General features: G+C 45.8%; 1 protein-coding gene across 6 annotated transcripts in view; it reads right to left on the reverse strand.

Annotated features, from left to right (window-relative positions):
* The window catches only part of TCTN1 (tectonic family member 1), a 135,922-nt gene that overhangs the window by 52,657 nt on the left and 60,793 nt on the right, over positions 1–22,472 (reverse strand). For all 6 annotated transcript variants that reach the window (XM_073565432.1, XM_073565373.1, XM_073565411.1 and 3 more), the window contains one exon: positions 3,843–4,014. In XM_073565432.1, the coding sequence (XP_073421533.1) occupies positions 3,843–4,014 (172 nt within the window). The remainder of the gene's footprint in view (positions 1–3,842; positions 4,015–22,472) is intronic.

The raw sequence follows: 22,472 nt of genomic DNA on the forward strand, positions 1-22,472 counted from the left end.
AGTTGTCTGCCTTACTGGTATTTTTATACAGATGCAGTGCATCTTGGTTGGGCGAGCAGCAAGAGCTTTGTGGTGCTAAATGAAGAAGCGATAGCTTTTTCACAATCCGTCCAAAAAAGCATCGCTTTGGAGAGCAGAAACAGGTGTATTACTTACAAAGCAAAGGCTTCTAAACTAAGATTGAGAAAAATCCAATTTCTGGGATCTGCAACTATTCTCAAAATGACTAAAAACATTACAATGTTTTTTTTTTCAAAAGCTGTCCAAAAATTATCCCTTTTATTTACTGAACAGGTTAGGTATTTTTTGAAAGTTGAGATGCAATGACTTGTCAACAAGCCTGTAAAGAAATGAAAAAATATCGCTATTTTGGGACCAGTTTCATGCTTGTTAGCCTTGATAAAAGTATGCTTACCAGCAGTACAGTATAGCTCTACAGACCACGAAAAAAGATGTAGGGCAGTGAAGTGCCAGCAATAGCAGCAACAGTACAGTATAGGCAAGCAGAAGCAGAAAGTTTGGCTGATCTAATCATTGGCATCAGTCAGCAGTGATTCAGGCCTGATTCATTTTCACAAATGTAAAGTTTTCCACATTTGCAGAGGTTAGCTTGGTCCGCTGCTGAATACTCTTCCTAGCATTACACTGGACATGACAGCATGGGACAGTTCTTGCTGCGGGTGTAATCTCCCAAGACAGAAGTCCTAGTATCAGGGCATTTGCCAGAGCAAGGACACAATCTAGGTACGGCTGAGCACCGCTGTTCAGCTGGCGCGACGGTTTGCTGAAGAGCATCAGGTTAGCACATCATCAAATATACTATAGCTGTTGTTACTGACTCTGCTACTAGTTGTAGGCCTAATGTTGGCAGAGGAAAGGAATTTCCTGGTCAGTTGTGTGGTCAGCAGGTGTCCACTTTGAGCAAACATTACCAAGCAGGGAACACAGCTTATCCTGGCTAACTTGGATTCCCTTTTAGAACATGGAAAAAATTTCCCCGATTTGCCTTTATAGAGGATGTGTAAAAGCTTGTCTAGCCTTTCAAGTTGTAATACTGCTTAGCAGCAGTTTACCTAGAATGAAAAGAATTAGGACAGTTTGTAGATTCAATGCAGTGCCCTGTTGCTGTTGTGGATTGTACCATGTCTGTTGAGGAGATAAGAGAGGAGACAGATAGCTGCTGGCTGGTGGTGGAAACAAGCCTAGTTCTCAGTCACTGAGGCTTAACAACCTGTCCTGCTTGCATTGGTGCATCACTTTGACCCAGTGGGCCTTGAAAAATAGTGTATTGTCCCTGCCCAGAGTTGGTGTTCCAAGTATCTGTAGTAATTATGCAAATTGTCTCTTCAGAGACTCTGAATTGTCTCTGAAGAGACAATTTGCATAATTAGCATATTTCCCAGAGGAGCATTGCGGCTTTAAGTCTCCTCACCTCGACATGCTTAGCATGTCATTCTCCACAAGAAGAAATGATACTTCTTGGATATAAGTATCTATAGTGAAGTGCACTTTGGAGCGCAAAGACAATTAAAGCGGCTTACATTCTCCTGCATCTGAGAGCAGAGTGGGCACCACCAAAATAATGGCAGCTAGTTGTCTTCCAGGGAGGTAGAGTGCATGAAATATCTTGAAAGACAGCCAAATCTATAAGATGGTATGGCAGAGACTGCACCACCAGCAACCTGATCAGGAGAGTGTTTACTTGGCACACAATCAGATGACTGGGACCATTCACCTGCTTCTTTAGGTCCCGTTACATTTAGCGATGCACCAGCGATCCCGACAACGATATCACCCGGTCAGGATCGCTGGTGCATCGCTAAATGGTCACTAGTGAGCGGCCAAACAGGCAGATCTCACCAGCGATGCAGCAGCGGTCGGCACTTACCTGTCACACGCAGCGAGGGTGACGTCTTCCGCCCGCGTCCATGGAGTCGCTCATCGGCGCCAGCAGGAAGCCGAAGTCGAGAAATGGACCATCCCGTTCTCGCGCGATCAGCGGTAAGTGTCACATGTAGTGAGATCGCTAGCGATATCGCTGTTGCGTCACAAAATCGGAGGCGCTTTAGCGATATCGCTAGCGATCTCGCTATGTGTGAAGGGGGCTTTAGACACACAATCGATGATAGAGATCTGCTGATGCAATAGCGAAGGCTAAGGGTCCCGTTACACTAAACGACGCACCAGAGATCCCGACAACGATACGACCTGGTCAGGATTGCTGGTGCGTCGCTACGTGATTGCTGGTGAGCTCTCAAACAGGCAGACTCACCAGTGATCAGGACCAGCGATCAGGACCTGCGAGGACGCTGGTATCCATGGTAAATAGCGGGTAAATAGCGGGTAACTAAGCGCGCGCGTCGAGGCATTTGGTGTCAAAGTGAAAAAGAACTCCCACACGTGAGATGCCTGCACGTATGACTTGTTACCACAACAACCAAAGCTTTCAGGCACTGTTGAACCTCCACCAATGACACCACATGCGCCATCATCTCCTTTGCAAAACCCTATTCTTGAAGGCTTATTCACACTTGCCTATGAAAATATGCATGCACAATAGTTTTATTTTACCATGTTGTGTTCTAAATAGAATGCAGATTTCATAAGATTCAATCATCTCTATTTGTCGGATTTGTATTGTATTCTAAGGGTATGTGCACACGGTGCAGATTCTGCTGCGTTGTAGTGTACCTTTATTTCCTATGGAAATAAAAAAACGCTGTGCACATGCTGTGGATTTTTCCGCGCGGTTTTGCTGCGGTTTACAATCCGCAGCATGTCAATTCTTTAGTGCAGAAACGCTGCAGTTTCACACCTCATCCATTATGAGGTGTAAAACCGCAGATAAACCGCAGGACTTTAGTCCTGCGGATTTATCTGCGGTTTTTACTACAAAATCCGCAGAGCCAAAAAACTCCGTGTGCACATAGCCTAAGGTCTCCTAGGTTTGGAAACCCTAAAGCGGGTAAAAGAAGTGACACGCTCATTCTTCACAGTACAGAGTAAAGGCCCCGTCTCACTAAGCGATCTCGGTAGCGAGATCGCTGCTGAGTCACAACTTTAGTGACGTAACAGCGATCTCACCAGCGAGATCGCTGTGTGTGACAGCGATCAGCGAGCGGCCCCCCTGCCGGTATCGCTGATCGCTGGAAGAAATCTGTGGACATTTCTTTGGTCGCTGGTCTCCCGCTGGCCAGCACGCTTCGCTGCGTGTGACAGGCGGGAGACCAGCGATCAGGTGTAAAAAATAATTAAAAAAATAAAAAATATAGTTATTCTCACCTTCCGACGTCGCGTTCAGCCATCCCGCCTCTCTCCACGCTCCGGTCCCAGTGATCCTTTGCACGAATGACCGCGAGACTTTGTTATCCCGCGAGACTGTGACATCTCGCTTTCATTCGTGCAAAGGATCACTGGGACCGGAGCGTGGAGAGAGGCAGGATGGCTGAACAGGACGTCGGAAGGTGAGAATAACTATATTTTTTATTTTGATTCTATTTTTTACAGCGATAGCAAGCGATGCCGGGCGCTCGACATCGCTGTGCTGATCGCTGGTGAAGCTGTCTGATATCGGTGTCGGGATCGCTGGTAAGTCGCTTAGTGTGACGGGGCCTTAAGAGCCGCTGCAAGAACAAGGACAATAGCACCAGCAAAGCTGCTTCAGGAAAATGAACACCTGGGAAAACTTGGCGGTCGTGCCGCTGTCTAAAAGATGCAGTGTATACAGTGTCTTAGCTTTATATAATAGAAACGGTTTAAAAAATAGTAATGGTAGTAATAAAACTTCATATTTTCATCATGTACTTTTTCACTACCATTTGATTAACAGAGGGGGCAATTACCTGAACTTCGGCTTGATCCGTAGTAATGACATTAATTGGTACCCAGTCTAATATATTTTCTGGCTGAGAATTCCCAAACTGGGCCACATAAGTTGGAACCTGTTGTCCTTGTAGCACATTTAGAATGGCGGCCCCAGCAAACTTACAAAATCCATCACTAGTATAATGAACTCTGTGGAGGAAACAAACATTTCCGTCAAATTTGGAACTATTTATTTTTAAGCAGAAATGCCTCAACTGACATGTAAGTTTTTTTCCACATGAAAAATCAAAGCACCCTGTGCTCTATAATCATTTTTTCCCATTGAAATCAATGAAAATGTAACCACTCCTTTGTTTATTCAAAGAATATTTAACCCTTTCCAGCTGGTGCCAGTTTTTACCTTCTTGACCAGCTCAAATTCTCAAATTTGGCCTGTGTCACTTTATGTGGCGATAACGCTGGAATGCTTCTACATATCTCAGTGATTCTGAGATTTTTTTTTGACACATTGTACTTTATTGTGGTACATTTAGATTGAGGATTTGCATTGTGGTTTTTTTTTAATATATATTGAAAATGTAGAAAAATTTTCATATCCTTAACCCCCTGGCCTCAACAGTCAATATTCATTTTTATATTTGCATTTTTCCCTCCTCTTCTTCCAAGAGCCACAGCTTTTTCATTTTTTCCATTGATATACAGTAGCTGTATGAGGTCTTGTTTTTCTGTGAGACGAGTTGTAGTTTTGAATGACACCATTCATTTTAATATTCAATGCGCTCTATAAACAGGGAAAAAAATTCAAAGTAGGATGAAATGATGAAGAAATAAAAAAAAGGAATTCCAACATTGCTTGTGGGTTCTGGCTTCAGAGTATTCATTGAATGGTAAAAATTACCCAGAAACATGATTCTCCAGGTCATTATGATTACAACAATACCAAACTTAAATTGATTTTATTTTTAATTTATGTGGTAAAGATTGATTTGTGCTGCCATGTTTAACTCATTCACGACATGCGCCATACATGTACTGCGCATGTCCGTATCCCTCCCTTTGATGTGGGCTCCGGCGCTAAGCCCACATTTTTCCTGGCACATGTCAGCTGTTCAAAACAGCTGACATGTATCCCTAACAGCCACAGATGGAATCATGATCCACCCACAGCTGTTAACCTGTTAAATGCCTCAGTCAATCTGACATCGGCATTTAATGTGAAATGGCCGTAGCGCGTCACTTATTCCTGCCCATCGGCGCCCGTGTCACATGAAAGCGGGTCACTGATGGGTTGGCATGACAACCCGGGGTCAGCAGGAGACCACTGTGGTTGTCATTGCTGGATTGCTAAGAGTATTTCTGCTACAAACAGGTGATTGTTATGATGAGTCACCGAAGGAGGAAAAAGCAAAATACCAGCTAAGTCCAGAAAAACCAGAGAGGTTGGCAGCTATCGGATTGCAGACCCCTGAACCTATCCACAACAACTAGCAGTAGCCGTGGGGGGTTCCTACGGTGCCCTAGACCCCTCGATCACAGCCGGAGAACTATATAGCCTAAAGACAGAAAGGGGAAAAACTAAACTGCCCCAGAGCAGACCCCAAAGCAATAGGCAGCCCCCAACATATAATGACTGTGAAGCAAGATGAAAACACTAACACAGATAGAAAGATAGGTTGAGCAAATGATGGGGTCCAAGCTAACTACATAGGACAGGATAGGAAAGCTGCTGTCTGCCATCTGCAAAAACCCTATCAAAATGAGCCAACCGACTGATAGGAAAAACAGGCCCTGAAGTCGCTAGGCTTCAAAAGACTATATCAGCACTCAGGTATATTCTGAAGACAGAGCAAAATATCAACAGATCAGAGACAAAAATGGAATTCAGCTCACCCCAAGCCGGGGATGGCAGAACTCCCAAAAAACAAGGCAAAACAAAAACAAAACTGAAGAGTACAAAGCAGAGCAGAAAAACTTAGCTTTGAGATGCAGGAATCAGACTGGTCTCCAAGAATCCAGCAGAAAAATCACCAGCCAGGAAGAAGGGCGTCGGCAGCCTTATATCCAGTCCTCAATTCCAGCCACCCAGTCATCATCTAGCTGCCCAGGTGTTTGGTAATCAGTCTCACTACCTTCCTTCACTAGAGGAGGGAGTTCATCAGACCTCAATAGTGAAGGGAAAAATGAACTCACAACAGTACCTCCCCCTTGAGGAAGGGTCACCGAACCCTCATCCATGCCACCAGGGCGATCCGGGTGAGCCCGATGAAAGGCACGCACCAATCTTTCGGCATGAATATCAGAGGCAGAGACCCAGGAATTATCCTCCTGACCATAACCCTTCCACTTAACCAAATACTGGCGTCTCCGTCTAGCCAGACGGGAATCCAGTATCTTCTCTACCTCATATTCCATGTTACCTTCAACCAATATAGGGTCAGGAGGTGCCACCACAGGAACTACTGGTTCAACAAACCTCTTCAACAAGGACTTATGAAACACATTATGAATTTTAAATGTGACAGGAAGAGCCAACCGAAAAGAGACCGGATTAATAATCTCCAAAATCTTGTAAGGTCCAATAAATCTAGGCTTAAACTTAGGAGAAGCCACCTTCATAGCGATATTTTTTGATGACAACCAAACCATATCACCCACCTTAAACTGGGGACCAACGGTCCTACGCCGGTTGGAAAACCGCTGGGCCTTTTCCTGGGAGAGAGACAACTTATCCACTACTTGGTCCCAGATCTGGTGCATTCTCTCCACCACAGTGTCAACACCTGGGCAGGCAGAAGGCTCCACCTGCCCTGAAGAAAATTGAGGGTGAAAACCAAAGTTACAAAAAAAAGGTGACATCAAAGTGGCAGAACTAGCTCTATTATTTAAAGCAAATTCGGCCAAGGGCAAAAATGAAACCCAATCATCCTGATCGGCAGAAATAAAACATCTCAAATACGACTCCAAAGTCTGGTTTGTTCTCTCCGTCTGCCCATTGGTCTGAGGGTGAAACGCAGAGGAGAAGGACAACTGAATTCCCTGCTTGGAACAGAAAGTCCTCCAAAATCTAGACACAAACTGAACTCCTCTGTCAGATACAATGTTCTCAGGAATCCCGTGCAAGCGAACCACCTGTTGCAAAAACAAGGGCACCAACTCAGAGGAAGATGGCAACTTAGGGAGTGGTACAAGATGGACCATCTTAGAGAATCTATCACAAATCACCCAAATAACAGTCATTCTCTGAGAGACAGGCATATCAGAGATAAAATCCATTGAAATATGGGTCCATGGCCTCCTGGGCACCGGCAAAGGTATCAACAAGCCACTAGAGTTCCCATTCCTCACAAGGAGATACAGGCTGCGTGAGAGGCAATACAGGCATTCCTCTGACAGAGGAAACAATGCAATCTCTGCTGAAGACGCTGAGGGCTTCCCTACAGGGTGATCTCAGAGAAATAGTCAGAGAGCTGAAGGAGGAAATCAGGTCTCTGGGCGATCGCACAGAGCATGTAGAAACTAAAATGGCTGAATTTGCAACATCACATAACCATCTGATAGATGCTAACACAGCTTTGGAAAAGGAGGTGGAGGCATTAAAACTTAAAATCAGTGATATAGAGGACAGATCCCGAAGAAATAACCTAAAAATCAGAGGTATTCCCTCATCTGTAGCAGATAAAGAGCTCCATGAATACTTCCACAAGTTTCTGCAGCTTATACTTCCTGGATGGGACGCCAGAGACCTGATAGTGGACAGAATTCATAGAGTCCCTAAATCCAAAGGCATAGATCCAGCTCTGCCTAAAGATGTCCTGGCTAGACTTCATTTCTATAAAACAAAAGAAGCTGTGCTGTACACACTGAGGGAAAGTCCAGCCCTGCCAGACACTTTCATGGGACTAAAAATCTTCCCAGATCTTTCTGCTACAACTCTTAATAAAAGAAGAGAATTCGCCCACCTTTCTAAACTCCTTAGAGATCAAGACATTAAGTACAAGTGGGGTTTTCCGGTGAGGATGATAATTTTCAAAGATGGAGGCACTTACATATGTCATACTCCTTCTCAGCTGGGCAAATTGCTGGATGACTGGGGAATAGCCCACCCACCAAACCCTGGCGGGCGGGAGAATCAAAGAAGATCTCCAGACAAGATTAACCCTGAATGGTCAGCAACTTAGCTGGGACTCCTTCCTGCTTATGGCACCTGCTGTCCTTGCTCCTGTGACACGGGATGTCACGTAGCCCCCCTGATGTTCTCGCCTATGGCGAGCGGTTATACTCCGGTCACCCTACTCGGGGCAAACCGGTGTTGATGGAACTTTTTTGTTTTTGTTCTTCTTCTCAAAAATGTTCTTTAATTTTTTTCAGAAATTTCTTTCAATTCCTTGTTGGTCTAACCCTTCTCATCCCTGATGGCGTTCCTAGGAATTCAACCCCCCCTGCGGCTCCAATATGAAAATTAAGATATTGTCTATTAATGTGAACGGACTCAACTCCCCAGCAAAAAGGTCAATGATGTGGAGAGAGGTGATGGCATCTAACTGTGATATAGCGTGCATTCAGGAGACCCACCTTCTTTCCACAGATAATAAACGGCTACTTCATCCCAGGTTTCAACACGCCTTTTTTGCTAATGACTTAAAAAAAAGAGGAGGAGTGGCCATTTTAATAAAGAACTCAGTGGCCTTTAAATTGATAAATGTCAGTTATGGAGCGGATGGAAGATATATTATTTTGTCTTGTTATATTAACAGTGTCCCTTATACCTTGGCAACGGTCTACTCCCCAAATTCATCGCAATTGACCTTTGCTAGGAAATTTTTCCAAGCATTCAAGGATACTGCCACAGGGGCGGAAATCATCTGTGGAGATTTTAATATACCTGTTATACGCTCCATGGATTGCTCCAACATCAACATCTCACATGCTAAGGAACTTAAGCATCTCATCAATGAATTCCATTTTCATGACATCTGGAGATATTTACATGCATCAGAAAGAGATGCATTCTTCTCTTCCAGGCATCGCTCATACAGTAGAATTGATTTCTTTTTGGTCGACAGCAAATCTATAAGTAATTGTGTTGCAGCTGATATTGGTTTAATCACTTGGACAGATCATGCGCCGATCTCTTTGTCTGTTCAGGGTGGCTTTAATGTTCTAAATTCCCCCAGGTGGAGATTGAATACTAGCTTGCTTGGTAGGCAGAAGGTACATGATGAAGTAGAGTCAGTGTTAACAGAATATTTCAAACTTAATAATAATGGGGAAATTTCTGACGAGACCCTGTGGGCTGCTCATAAAGCAGTAGTCAGGGGGCAGTTCATAAAACTGGCCTCCATCCAAAAACGGGAAAAAGACGCAGATATTAAATATATATTAACCCGTATTCATCACCTTGAATCCCTGAATAAAGCCAAAGCAACCCCTAACTTGACTAAAGAAATTGTAACCCATAGATTTCAACTAAGATCCCTACTCCTGCAAAATTACGAACATAATCTAAAAAAAAATAGATCGACATTTTATGCTATGGGGGATAGAGCGGGGTCCTTATTGGCAAGAAGGACGAAAAAACGTGAGATTCAATCTAAAATAGAATTCCTGAGGGACCCAAATGGAACAATCACTAGACATCCCATTGAAATAGCAGAAGCATTTGCGAAATATTATGAGGCCCTGTATAATCTAAAAAATGATTCCAACACGTCACAGCCGACTCAAGTGGATATACAGGGCTTTCTAGACACCCTGGATCTTCCCCGGGTCTCAGATGAGCAATTAGAGGAACTTAATCTTCCCTTTACTACACATGAAATCCTAGGTGCCATCAAAATGACTAAGTCTAACTCTGCCCCGGGCCCCGATGGGCTGCCATACGAATATTACAAACAATTTACATCCACTCTGTCCCCTTTATGTTAAAAACCTTCAATTTTTGGCAAAATAAAGGGTCAATTTCCCCAGACAACTTGGAAGCGATTATTATCACGCTACCCAAGCCAGGGAAACCTGCAGACACCCCGGGTAATTTTAGGCCCATTTCACTCCTAAATTGTGATGTTAAAATTTATGCCAAACTAGTGGCGGATAGACTTCATAAAGTGATCCCGGCCTTAGTGGCCCCAGACCAAGTTGGTTTTGTGACAGGCAGGCAATCTAAGGATGGCACCAGACGGATGCTTGACTTGATTGGACTGGTGGAGATATCGGGTGAACCCAGTGCATTCCTGTCTCTTGATGCTGAAAAAGCCTTTGACAGGGTGCACTGGGGATACCTGGAGAGAGTCCTAACAAAATTCGGGTTCTTGGGAAGAATTAAGTCATCCATTCTAGCTCTCTACTCTTACCCAAATGCGTCAGTGTTGGCATCGGGGTTTCTGTCATCTAAATTTCAAATAAGTAATGGCACTCGCCAGGGGTGTCCATTGTCTCCCGCTATTTTTGCTTTAGTGGTAGAACCTCTGGCGGAAGCTATACGAAAAAACATAGCCATTTCTGGTATAAGAGTTGGGGAATTTGAACATAAACTTGGTTTATATGCAGATGATGTGATAATTTCCTGTTCTAACCCTGTAGTTTCGATTCCAGCAGTGGTGAACACATTATCGAACTTTTCTAAAGTGTCGTATTATAAGCTTAATGCGGCAAAGTCTTTGATATTGCCGTTTAATGTACCGGTGGAAGCCAGGAGTGTGCTGGAGGGGACCTTTCAATTCAAATGGTGCGACAGGGGGATACCTTATTTAGGTATTAAGCTGACACCATCGCAGATGTTAATTAAAGAAAATTTGGAACCTCTGATCCAAAATTTAGAAAAGGAATTGGGAAGGTATGAAAAAATATCGTTGTCCTGGATGGCCAGGATACAGTCCTTTAAAATGGTTTTCTTACCCAAAATATTGTATGTACTCAGATGCTTACCCATCAAAATTTCTCACAAAACCCTGATGAAACTTCAATCGTTGACTAACAAATTTGTCTGGGGTAATAAAAGGGCCAGGGTCGCAGGTAAAGTGTTATATCCCCCATATGACTCAGGGGGACTGGGCACCCCAAACATATCGGCATATTATAAAGCCTTACTAATTGAATCACTAAAGGAATGGTGGCGTCCAGGTAATTCACATAGATGGGCTCAGATTGAAAATTTCCTGTCCCGCCAGGGCTCGGTCAGAAGAATGATGGAAGCAGAATATTTGAGCCGTTCACGGTTCTCCCCGTGTGTTCCCACCATGTCAGCTTCCCTGGAGGTCTGGCGAAATGACTTGATTCATAAGATTCAGATTCCTCTTTCAGAGATTTCCCTCAAGTCGTTGGAATCTCAAATCCCCTTTTTGAATCTAGCCAGGTGGGAGGGATCAGGCATTACAGTGCTGGCGGATCTATTCTCTGATTTGGGTGTTAACCCCTTTAATGAAATAGTACGGAAACACCCCTCTTTAAAGGGTTGTTTCTATCAACACATCCAAATTAGTCATTTTCTGGCCTCTAAATTTCCTCTAAAGTCGAATCCTCTGTTACCTACAACAAAGGCTTTGGTATTTAAAAAGATAATTAAATCCAAAGGTATCTCCTCAACATACAAATGGCTCAATAACCCCCCCGAAGAGCAAAAATCTCCTTATATGAATAAATGGGACGTGGAGTTGAATGTTTCTACCTCTCCTTCAAACTGGCACTCGGCTTCAGCAAATATCCAAAAATATTCCAAGTGCATAAATCATCTGGAGCAACTGAAAAAAGTACACCTGCGATGGTATCGGTCCCCAGCCAACTTAGCACAGTTCCTCCCAAATTATTCGCCACATTGTTGGAAGGGCTGCCTCCAAAGGGGTACTCTTGGTCACTGCTGGTGGGCTTGTCCCAAGGTTTTCTCGTTCTGGCTGGAGGTGTTTGGCCTGATGGGTGAGCTGACAGGCAATACTATTAATCCGAATCCGGGTCTGGCAGTGCTAAACGTGGGTATAGAGGAGTTCTCTTGGGAATCCAGGGGATTATTGGTTCACATTCTAGTTGCTGCCAGATATTGCATAAGTAGCTATTGGAAATCCCCAAAGACACCTACATTAGCTGAACTATATAACCGAATTAATCTCCATTGCCAATACGAGTTCTGTCTGGCTCACTCCATCCGCGCCAAAAACAAAATACTTCAGACTTGGGACACGTGGCTAAACTCTGTATATGCATCCCCTGTCAGGCATCTGTTTCCAGGGCAAACTGTCTGAGATTAATAAAATGGGTCAAATAGGGTCAAAGAGAGTGTTACGCAGGGAGTTCATCCGTGCCACATGTCAATATTCAAGGTGTTTATATCTATGTTGTTGTTACTGCTCGGGCTACCCTGAACGCCATCTAATTCCCTAGCTCCCCCCCCCTCCCTGGTTGCCTCTTTGCAACCATCCATGGTTCACCCCCCCCACCTCTTCCTCCCTTCCCCTTTCTTATCTTCCTTTCTTACTCTCTGGTTCTGGTTGTTTGAAACCCTCGTTTTGAGGATTAAAGATTAAATGGTAGGTTGACTTTATACGTATTAGGTGTTGATTAACCTAAAAAAAAAAAAGTTGTAACTTGTATCAGACATGATTGTTGGTGGTGTGATGGGAAATGTGAATCATAATCAAAAGATATACTACCACGTGTTACAGCGTTGTTCTCTTTGTGTATTAATGCCATTGATACCTGAATTTTTTCCCTTTTCTAATGTAACTTCCTACAATAAAAATTGATTGGAATAAAAAAAAAAAAACAAGCCACTAGAGCGAGAACAAGGTTTAGACCGGGAGCAAGTCCCACAGGACTGTACAAAATTCCTGACATCACGAGACAAGGCAACCCACCAAAAAGATCGAATCACCAGATCTCTAGTACCAAAAATACCTGGATGACCAGCCAATGCAGAGCAATGAACTTCAGACATCACTCTCTTCCTCCACTGGTCAGGAACATACAACTTTCCACTGGGACAACGCTCAGGTTTGTCCTCCTGAAACTCTTCCAGAGCACGTCTCAAATCGGGCGAGATGGCAGAAAGAACTACCCCCTCGCCTAAGATGGTAGCAGGCTTAGTCACAACAGGAGAATCAGCAAGGAAACTCCTAGAGAGGGCCTCTGCCTTGACATTCTTAGTGCCCGGAAGAAAAGAGACCACAAAATCAAAACGTGTGAAAAACAAGGCCCACCTAGCCTGTCTAGGGTTCAAGCACTTGGCCGACTCCAGGTAAATCAAATTCTTGTGGTCAGTAAGGACCACCTCCAACCAATGTCTCCACTCCTCAAATGCCCATTTCATGGCCAACAGTTCCAGATTCCCCACATCATAGTTACGTTCGGATGGGGAGAACTTTCGGGAAAAGAAAGCACAAGGATTCATTTTAGATGTCACAGGATCTTTTTGGGACAACACCGCTCCTGCACCAATCTCAGAAGCGTCCACCTCCACCAGAAACGGGAGTGAGACATCAGGTTGCCGCAAAACCGGACCAGAAGTGAATCTTCGCTTCAGCTCCTGAAAGGAAGAAACAGCCTCCGGAGACCAATTCAGCACATCAGCACACTTCCTAGTCAAATCCGTCAATGGCTTGGCAATACCAGAAAAATTAGCTATAAATTTCCGATAAAAATTAGCAAAACCCAAAAACTTCTGGAGGGCCTTCAAAGAAGTGGGCTGAACCCAATCATAAATGGCCTGTACCTTGGCCGGGTCCATTTCAATAGTTGACGGAGACAAAATAAATCCCAAAAATGAAATCCTCTGTACCCCAAAAAAGCATTTCGATCCCTTGACATACAGGGAATTCTCCCTCAAAATCCGGAACACAGTCCGAACATGTTCCACATGAGAGTCCCAATTCTTGGAGAAGATCAAAATATCATCCAGATAGATAATCAAAAATTTATCCACAAAGTATCGGAAAATATCGCTCATGAAGCACTGGAAGACAGAAGGGGCATTAGTGAGCCCAAAAGGCATCACCAGGTACTCAAAATGTCCCTCCGGAGTATTAAACGCCGTCTTCCATTCATCCCCATGCTTAATGCGAATAAGATTATACGCCCCCCTGAGGTCAAGCTTGGTAAACCAGCAAGCACCTTTAACTCTGGAGAATAGATCAGAAATCAGGGGTAACGGATACTGATATTTAACAGTAATTTTGTTGAGGGCACGATAGTCAATACAAGGCCTTAATGAACAATCCTTTTTAGCCACGAAAAAAAAAACAGCACCTAAGGGTGAAGAGGATGGTCTAATATGACCCTTCTCCAATGCCTCCTTTAATATAGGATCGCATAGCCTCGTGCTCGGGTACAGATAAATTGAAAAGCCGACCCTTGGGGAATTTACACCCCGGGTTCAGCTCAATAGCACAGTCATAGCTCCTATGAGGAGGCAAAGACGCAGACTCATTCTCACTAAATACATCATAAAAGTCAGCCAAATAGTCAGGAACATCATGTGACTGGGGAGAGGTGGAGAAAACAGGAGCATCACTAAGGGCACACCGACAACCCCAACTCACCACAGACAAAGATTTCCAATCCAGAACTGGATTATGGATTTGCAACCAGGGAAACCCCAGAACAATGGTATCATGCAAATTATGCAACACCAAAAATCTGCAATTTTCTTGATGGTCTGGGGCGACCCGCATTACCACCTGGGTCCAAAACTGAGGTTTATTCTTCGCCAAAGGAGTAGCATCAATACACCTCAAAGGGATAGGCGTCCGCAGAGGTGTCATAGGAAATCCACAACGTTTAGCAAAATCCAAGTCCATCAGGTTCAGAGCTGCTCCTGAATCCACAAAAGCCTTGGCGGAAAATGTGGACAGGGAGCAGATCAGAGTAATTGCCAGAAGAAACTTAGGTTGAACACCACCCACAGAAAACGTGTGTGCACAACGTTTCTCTCGTTTAGGGCAGACAGAAATAATATGCGAGGCATCTCCACAAAAAAAACACAGCTTATTACGCCTTCTGAACTCCTGACGTTGCGCCCTAGACAAAACTCTATCACATTGCATAGGTTCAGACATTTGTTCAACAGGTGGTAACATCTCTCGTGTAGTTTTGCGTTCACGTAAACGCCGATCCACCTGAATGGCTAATGACATAGAATCGTCAAGACCAGAGGGAACAGGAAATCCCACCATAGTATCTTTTACAGTTTCTGACAAACCCTTCCGAAAGAGGGCTGCCAAGGCACCATCATTCCAGGTAGTAAGGACCGCCCACTTTCGGAATTTTTGACAGTACAACTCTGCCGAATCCCGACCCTGGCTTAATGCCAACAGGGTCTTTTCAGCCTGATCAATAGCATTAGGTTCATCATACAACAACCCCAAGGCTTGAAAAAACGCGTTCACATTATTCAGAATAGGATCATCAGGTTTCAAAGAAAACGCCCAATCCTGGGGATCGCCGCGCAGCAAAGAGATGACAATTTTAACCTGCTGCGCGGAGTTCCCCGACGAGTTAGGCTTCAAGGCAAAAAATAATTTACAATTATTCTTGAAATTCAAGAATTTAGACCGATCCCCCAAAAATACATCAGGAGAAGGAATCTTTGGTTCAGCAGCATCTGAATGAGCAAGATAGGCGGAAATTCCCCGCACTTCAGCAGCGAGCTGCTCCACACGATCAGACAATTGCTTCATCTCCATTGAGAGAAAAATTCCCCCTATGGCCTCAGAGATATAGAGGAAAAAATATGCACACAAAAAAAAAAATTGACACTTTTTTTTATTTTTTTTTTTTTTTTTACAATTCTCTCCTGCTATTGAGAACCCTAGGATCTGCGGTATGGCTGGTGATTCTGTTATGATGAGTCACCGAAGGAGGAAAAAGCAAAATACCAGCTAAGTCCAGAAAAACCAGAGAGGTTGGCAGCTATCGGATTGCAGACCCCTGAACCTATCCACAACAACTAGCAGTAGCCGTGGGGGGTTCCTACGGTGCCCTAGACCCCTCGATCACAGCCGGAGAACTATATAGCCTAAAGACAGAAAGGGGAAAAACTAAACTGCCCCAGAGCAGACCCCAAAGCAATAGGCAGCCCCCAACATATAATGACTGTGAAGCAAGATGAAAACACTAACACAGATAGAAAGATAGGTTGAGCAAATGATGGGGTCCAAGCTAACTACATAGGACAGGATATCAAAGCTGCTGTCTGCCATCCGCAAAAACCCTATCAAAATGAGCCAACCGACTGATAGGAAAAACAGGCCCTGAAGTCGCTAGGCTTCAAAAGACTATATCAGCACTCAGGTATATTCTGAAGACAGAGCAAAATATCAACAGATCAGAGACAAAAATGGAATTCAGCTCACCCCCGGCCGGGGATGGCAGAACTCGCAAAAAACAAGGCAAAACAAAAACAAAACTGAAGAGTACAAAGCAGAGCAGAAAAACTTAGCTTTGAGATGCAGGAATCAGACTGGTCTCCAATAATCCAGCAGGAAAATCACCAGCCAGGAAGAAGGGCGTCGGCAGCCTTATATCCAGTCCTCAATTCCAGCCACCCAGTCATCATCTAGCTGCCCAGGTGTTTGGTAATCAGTCTCACTACCTTCCTTCACTAGAGGAGGGAGTTCATCAGACCTCAATGGTGAAGGGAAAAATGAACTCACAACAGGTGATCTGATCATCACCTGTGTGTAGCAGAGGCAATCGGATTATCACAGCTTCTAGTCTCCCACTATTGACACTATTGAAGCAAGTGAAAAGTAAAAAAGTTTTTACAAATATTTTAAAAACATCAAAGTTCAAATCACCCGCCATTCACCCCATTAAAAATAAAACAATGGAAAAAAAAATTAAAAATACACATTTGGTATCGCCGTGTTCATAATCTCCCAATCTATCAAGATATAAAAAGAATTAATCCAATCTGCAAACGACGTAGCGAAAAAAAAGTCAAAACACCAGACTTAACATTTTTTTGGTCGCCGCAACATTGTATTAAAATGCAATAATGGGCAATCAAAAGATCGTATCTGCACCAAAATGGTATAATTAAAAACGTCAGTTCGGCACGCAAAAATTAAGCAGTCACCCAGTCCCAGATCACGGAAAATGGAGACACGTTCCCCTGCGCACCCGCAGGTATGGGTGCATCTCACATGCTGCGGCCTATCACTCTCCTAACTGCGGCTGCAATCTGCATCTACTCGGCGTTCTGGCAGGAAGCCCCTCTCTGTTCCCACGCAGACACCTTTTTACTTACTCTCCCTGGCCACGCCCTCCACCCAGGTTACTGGCTCGCTCCGGCTGCAATTGCATTCCCTCCAGCAACCGGAGATGCAGCCCCAGCAGTTCCGGACCCGGCACTACAGCAGCCATGGCAGCCCGGTCCTCCGTTTTACACCTATAAACTTGTAATGACCTGGAGAATCAAAACGGCAGGTCAGTTTTAGCATTTGGTGAAAATGGTAAAAAAAAAAAAAAAAAATCCAAAACACAGTTGTAGAATTTTTTAAAGTTTCACCACACTTGGATTTTTTTTCCCGTTTTCGAGTACAATATGGTAAAACCAATGGTGGTGTTCAAAAGAACAACTCGGCCCACAAAAAACAAGCCCTCACATGGCCATATTGACGGAAAAATAAAAGTTATGGCTCTAGGAAGGAGAGCGAAAAAACGGTAATTAGACCTACCGGTAATTGTGTTTCCAGGAATTCATCCTGACAGCACCCTGGAGGACTCCCTTCTCATCCATAGTAGGACAGGAAACCACGTGAGTTTAAAAGGATCCTCCCCCTACCATCCCTCAGTGATTTCACAAAGTAACACCTCTGGATGGATGCAAATATAGACTTTATTTAAACAACATTCTTCATACACATGTTGCATCACAGTTGTATGGAAAGTATTATCGGGAGGGCTCTAACAGTGCTGTCAGGATGGATTCCTGGAAACACAATTACCGGTAGGTCTAAATACCGTTTTCCAGGTCACCACCTGACAGCACCCTAGAGAAGTATCAAAGTATATTGGTTCTAGGGCGGGACTACTGCGTGGAGTACTTTTCTCCCAAATGCAAGCTGTGTGGATGCTATGTCTAGTTTATAGTGCTTGGAGAAAGTACTAAGACTGGTCCAAGACGCTGCCCTGCAGATCTGTTCTGCCGAAGCCCCCCCCTTTCTGCCCATGATGCCGCCATGGCTCTGGTTGAGTGGGCTCTAAGGTTCCCTGGGGGAATCTGACCCTGTGCTCTGTAGGCTATGCTAATAGTGGATCTAATCCACCTTGCTATTGTCGATTTTGACGCCTTCTTCCCCTTGTTAGGACCACTGTATTGGACGAAGAGGTTGCTATCCTGCCTTCAGGGTCTGGTTGCGTCCAGATACCCGAGTACAGTTTCCCTTACATCCAAGTTATGGTAGGCTTTTTCTCTGCTATGCTTGGGAGACTGGAAAAAAGAAGGGAGTACTACCTCCTGATTCATGTTGGAGTTTGAGACAACTTTGGGAAGGAAGCCCAGGTCGAGTCTTAAGACTAAGCGGTCACTAAACAACTGTAAGTAGGGATCCCGGGTCGATAAGGCCTGCAGTTCTCCCAACCTCTTGGCTGAGGTGACTGCCACTAAAAAAGCTGTTTTGAAAGAGAGATTACCCAAGCTCATTTCTGCCCCTATCTGATATGGCTGCTTGCATAGCATATTGAGGACTAGGGTGAGGTCCCAAGGTGGTATGCTCTTTCTAATTAAAGGTTTAAGTCTCTGTACCGCTCTTGAGAACCGGGCTACCCACGGGTGTGCCGACAGAGCTGAGTCGTAGAACACGCTCAAGGCTGCTATCTGCACTCTCAGAGTACTGGGTCTAAGGCCTTTCCTGAACCCCTCCTGTAAGAAGTCGAGTATTTTCGGGATGTCAGGCTGGTCAGTTCCGACTGTCTCCTCTCCACAGAAGCTGCAGAATTTTTTCCAGATTTTATTATATATTGCCGCGGTCACGGGTTTCCTACTTGCTTGTAGGGTAGAGATGACTTTAGGATCTGTCGCTCAGGATCCAGGCTGACAGCTGGAAGGCTTCTGGTTTTTGATGTAGGACCGTACCTTGATGGAGGAGATCTTTCCTTCTTGGTAGGAGAACGGGTTCCTCGTCCGCCAGCTTTCTGAGCAGGGGAAACCAACTTCTTCTTGGCCAGTAGGGAACTACCAACATGACGCTGGCTCTGTCCTCGCAGATTTTCCTGAGGACTCGTGGAATGAGCGCTAGAGGCGGGAAAGCGTACAACAGGCCCCTGCTCCAGGATTGTGATAGGGCATCTATTCCTGCCGGATTTCCCAGGGGGTTCAGGGAGTAGAAGGTCCTGAGTTTTGCATTCACTTTGTCCGCGAACAGGTCTACCGTTGGTTGTCCCCAACGGTTGCACAGGCTGCTTAACACCTCGTCGTTGAGCTCCTAGTCTCTTGCAGTTATCCTTCTCCTGCTGAGGAAGTCTGCGATCTGGTTCCGGGAGCCCTCCAGATGCACGGCTGTGAATGAGAGGACCTCATTCTCTGCCCATCTGAAAATCTGATCTGTTAAGGCCTGGAGTGTTGGATGTCTTGGTCCGCCTTGGTGACGGAGAAAGGCCACTGTTGTGGTGGTGTCCGACAGAATTTTGACGTGTTTGTTCTTCACGTGAGACCCGGCAACAAGCAGCACTTTCCAGACCGCATGTAATTCTCTGACGTTAGAGGATCTTCTGCTGTCCTCCGGACTCCATCGCCCCTGGTAGTACTTTCCTGCGACGTGTCAGCCCCAGCCGAATAGAGTTGCATCCGTTGTCACTACCACCTCTGGGGTCTGAACCCAAGAGACACCCATCTTTAGGTTTCTCGGCACAGTCCACCATAGTAGCGATTTTCTGGCCCGGTGGGTTAACCGTATCTTGCTGTCCAGTGAGGACTGTTTTCTGTCCCAGGACGCTAGGACCGTGTATTGCAGGTCACGGGAGTGGAACTGACTCCATCTGACACAGGAAATGCAAGAAGTCATCAGCCCCAGGACTCTCATTGCGTCTCTGACCGATACCCAACTCTTTGAGAACTGACGAATTTTCTCCGGTATCGAGGTCTGCTTTTCGGCTGGTAGATAAGACACACTCCTTTCCGAGTCTAACATGACCCCCAAGAATTTTATTCTGGGTTTATTCTGGGTTTGGGAATAAGATCTGACTTTGACCAATTTATGACCCATCCTAAATTCTGCAGCGTGGAGATTGAGGATTGACAGTCGACCCTGAGCTGGGTTACTGAATCGGCTATAATCAGGAAGTCGTCTAAATACGGGACCACCGTGATGTTTCGGGCCCTTAGGTGGGCCACTACCTCTATCATTTTTGTGAAGACCCTCGGTGCTGATGCTAGGCCGAAGGGTAGGCAGCAAAATTGATAGTGGTATATTGTGCCGTCTCTTTCGACCGCGAACCTGAGGTACCTTTGGTGATCCGGGTGGATAGGGACATGGTAATACGCGTTTTTTAGATCTAACGTGCACATTACCACGCCCTTCCCTAGAAGAGGAATCGTAGATTTTATCGACTCCATTTTGAAGCGCCTGTAAGTTACCCATTTGTTTAGGGGTTTGAGGTTTATTATAGTTCGGGTTTCCCCCGAAGGTTTTTTTTATCATGAAGAGGCTCGAGTAGTGTCCTCTGCCTTCCTCCGGAGCGGGAACCGGAGTCACCGCATCTATGTCTAAGAGATCTTGAATGTCCAACCACATGGGGGAAGCTGAACTGAGGCGAGAACTGGTTACTAAAAATCTGTTCGGGGGCAGGGAGTTGAACTCTATTTTGTACCCCTTCGAGATGACCTGTAATACCCAGGGGCTGGAGGTGACTTTCTGCCATTCTCCCGAGAATTTGAGCAATCGCCCCCCTACTCTAGGGGGGGTCATTTCTTCCAGGAGCTGGACCCTGGGCCGGAAAAGATGTTCTCTGTTCCTATTTCTACCCTCGCCTCCTTTGGCGTAGCTCCATCGACCTGATTTCCCCTTCCCCCTGTAGTCCGTTCTCTGGTTGTAACGGGGTCTACAAAAGGGCTGGTATCTTTTACGTTTCTCTTCGAACCCCTTTTTTTCGTCTGACGCCTTCACTAAGATGTCGTCGAGTACGGGCCCGAAGACCCTGCCTCCCGAGAAGGGAATTGAGCACAGTTTATTTTTTGACTGCATGTCGCCTTAAGCCAGATAGCTCTTCTGGCTGTGTTGGATAAGGCCTGGCTTCTGGCCGTGAATCTAACTGATTCTACTGAGGCGTCGGCCACTGATCTCTTCTTCCTCTGCGTCAGACTCGGATATAATGTCTTCGGATGACGTATCCGACTCCCTCTGTCTTTTCCTGGATAACTGGGGATTCGGCTGTGGGGTCTGGGGAGTGGTTAGACCGGATATCGAGGCCTGTACTTCCTCCCTGATTATCGCTCTCATGTTAGACATGAAGGTAGCCTGTTCCTCCCCCACTACACGCCTTGCACGGGCGTCACAGAGGGTCTTTTGCCACGTGTCCTTCAGCTTCTTAGCGCAAACTGGACACTTTTTATCTTTCCGTTTAGGTTCCTTTCTCTCAGAGGTTGAGGCTCCCCCCTAGAACATACAAAACAAGGGGTTCTGTGGGGTCTATCCTTACGGGCTCTGCAGTGACCTCTTTCAGAGGTTACTCATATGACCCTGGCTCTCTGCTCCCGCCTCAGTCTTAGCCTGGTCCTCAATCTTCTCGAAGTGATGGAAACCGCCGCTGCTGCCACTGTGGAAATACACATCCATAAGCTATGACGGGCCTCCTGGCTCTCTGCACCTGGCCCCTCTGGAGTAGAGCCTGCGTACCACTGTGCTGCTGCCGACCTGCTCCTCCGGAGGCCTGCCCACCTCACTGGCGGGCCTATACCGCTGCTGTGTGTGGTACTGACCGGTCGCTGTCTGAGGCCTTAGTGGCGCCTTGACGCGTCCCAGCCAATGACGCGACCGGAAGTGACGTGCTCCTGCCGGTGACGCGCTCCCCGGCCTGCGCCGCACGCCCTGCGACGCGCGCCCCGGGCTGCGCATCCTCCGGTGGGGCGGCTTTCCCCGGTCCGTGATGCGCGCATGTTACCTCCGGTCCGCCTCTCCTCCGGCACGAACTCTCCGGGACAGGCGGGGAAGGCCCTGTAGCTGCTGGTGGACCGCTTGTGGGCTTGGAAGGCTCTCCAGAGGCGGCTGCAGTGGTGGCGTCCAGGGTCGAGAGCCCCCGTCAGGAGGAAGCGACCCCGGCCTCCGGGAGCAGCTGAGGGACCCTCTGTCGGGTGTCAGCTGCAGATATCTCCTGGCAGGAAGGGAAAAGGCTGTGCCCCCCGATCCTGACCATCTGCAAGGAACTGTCGGATACTCTCGTCGTTCCTATCCGCAGTGGGACAGGAAAAACACTGAGGGATGGTAGGGGGAGGATCCTTTTAAACTCTCGTGGTTTCCTGTCCCACTACGGATGAGAAGGACGTCCTCCAGGGTGCTGTCAGGTGGTGACCTGGAAACAAAAACTAAAAAGGGCTGCGGCGTGAAGGGGTTAAAGATCTGTGATGGATGAATGGAGGTAAGAGGGAAAGGTGGAGTGATTCGAATGTTTACTTTATATTTTTTATTTTAAAAAAATTCATTTGCTTTGCTTTATTCTTTAGTCCC

Source organism: Dendrobates tinctorius, unplaced genomic scaffold, assembly GCF_039654945.1.
Source record: "Dendrobates tinctorius isolate UK_male_01 unplaced genomic scaffold, ASM3965494v1 ptg000003l, whole genome shotgun sequence".
Lineage (NCBI taxonomy): Eukaryota > Metazoa > Chordata > Amphibia > Anura > Dendrobatidae > Dendrobates > Dendrobates tinctorius.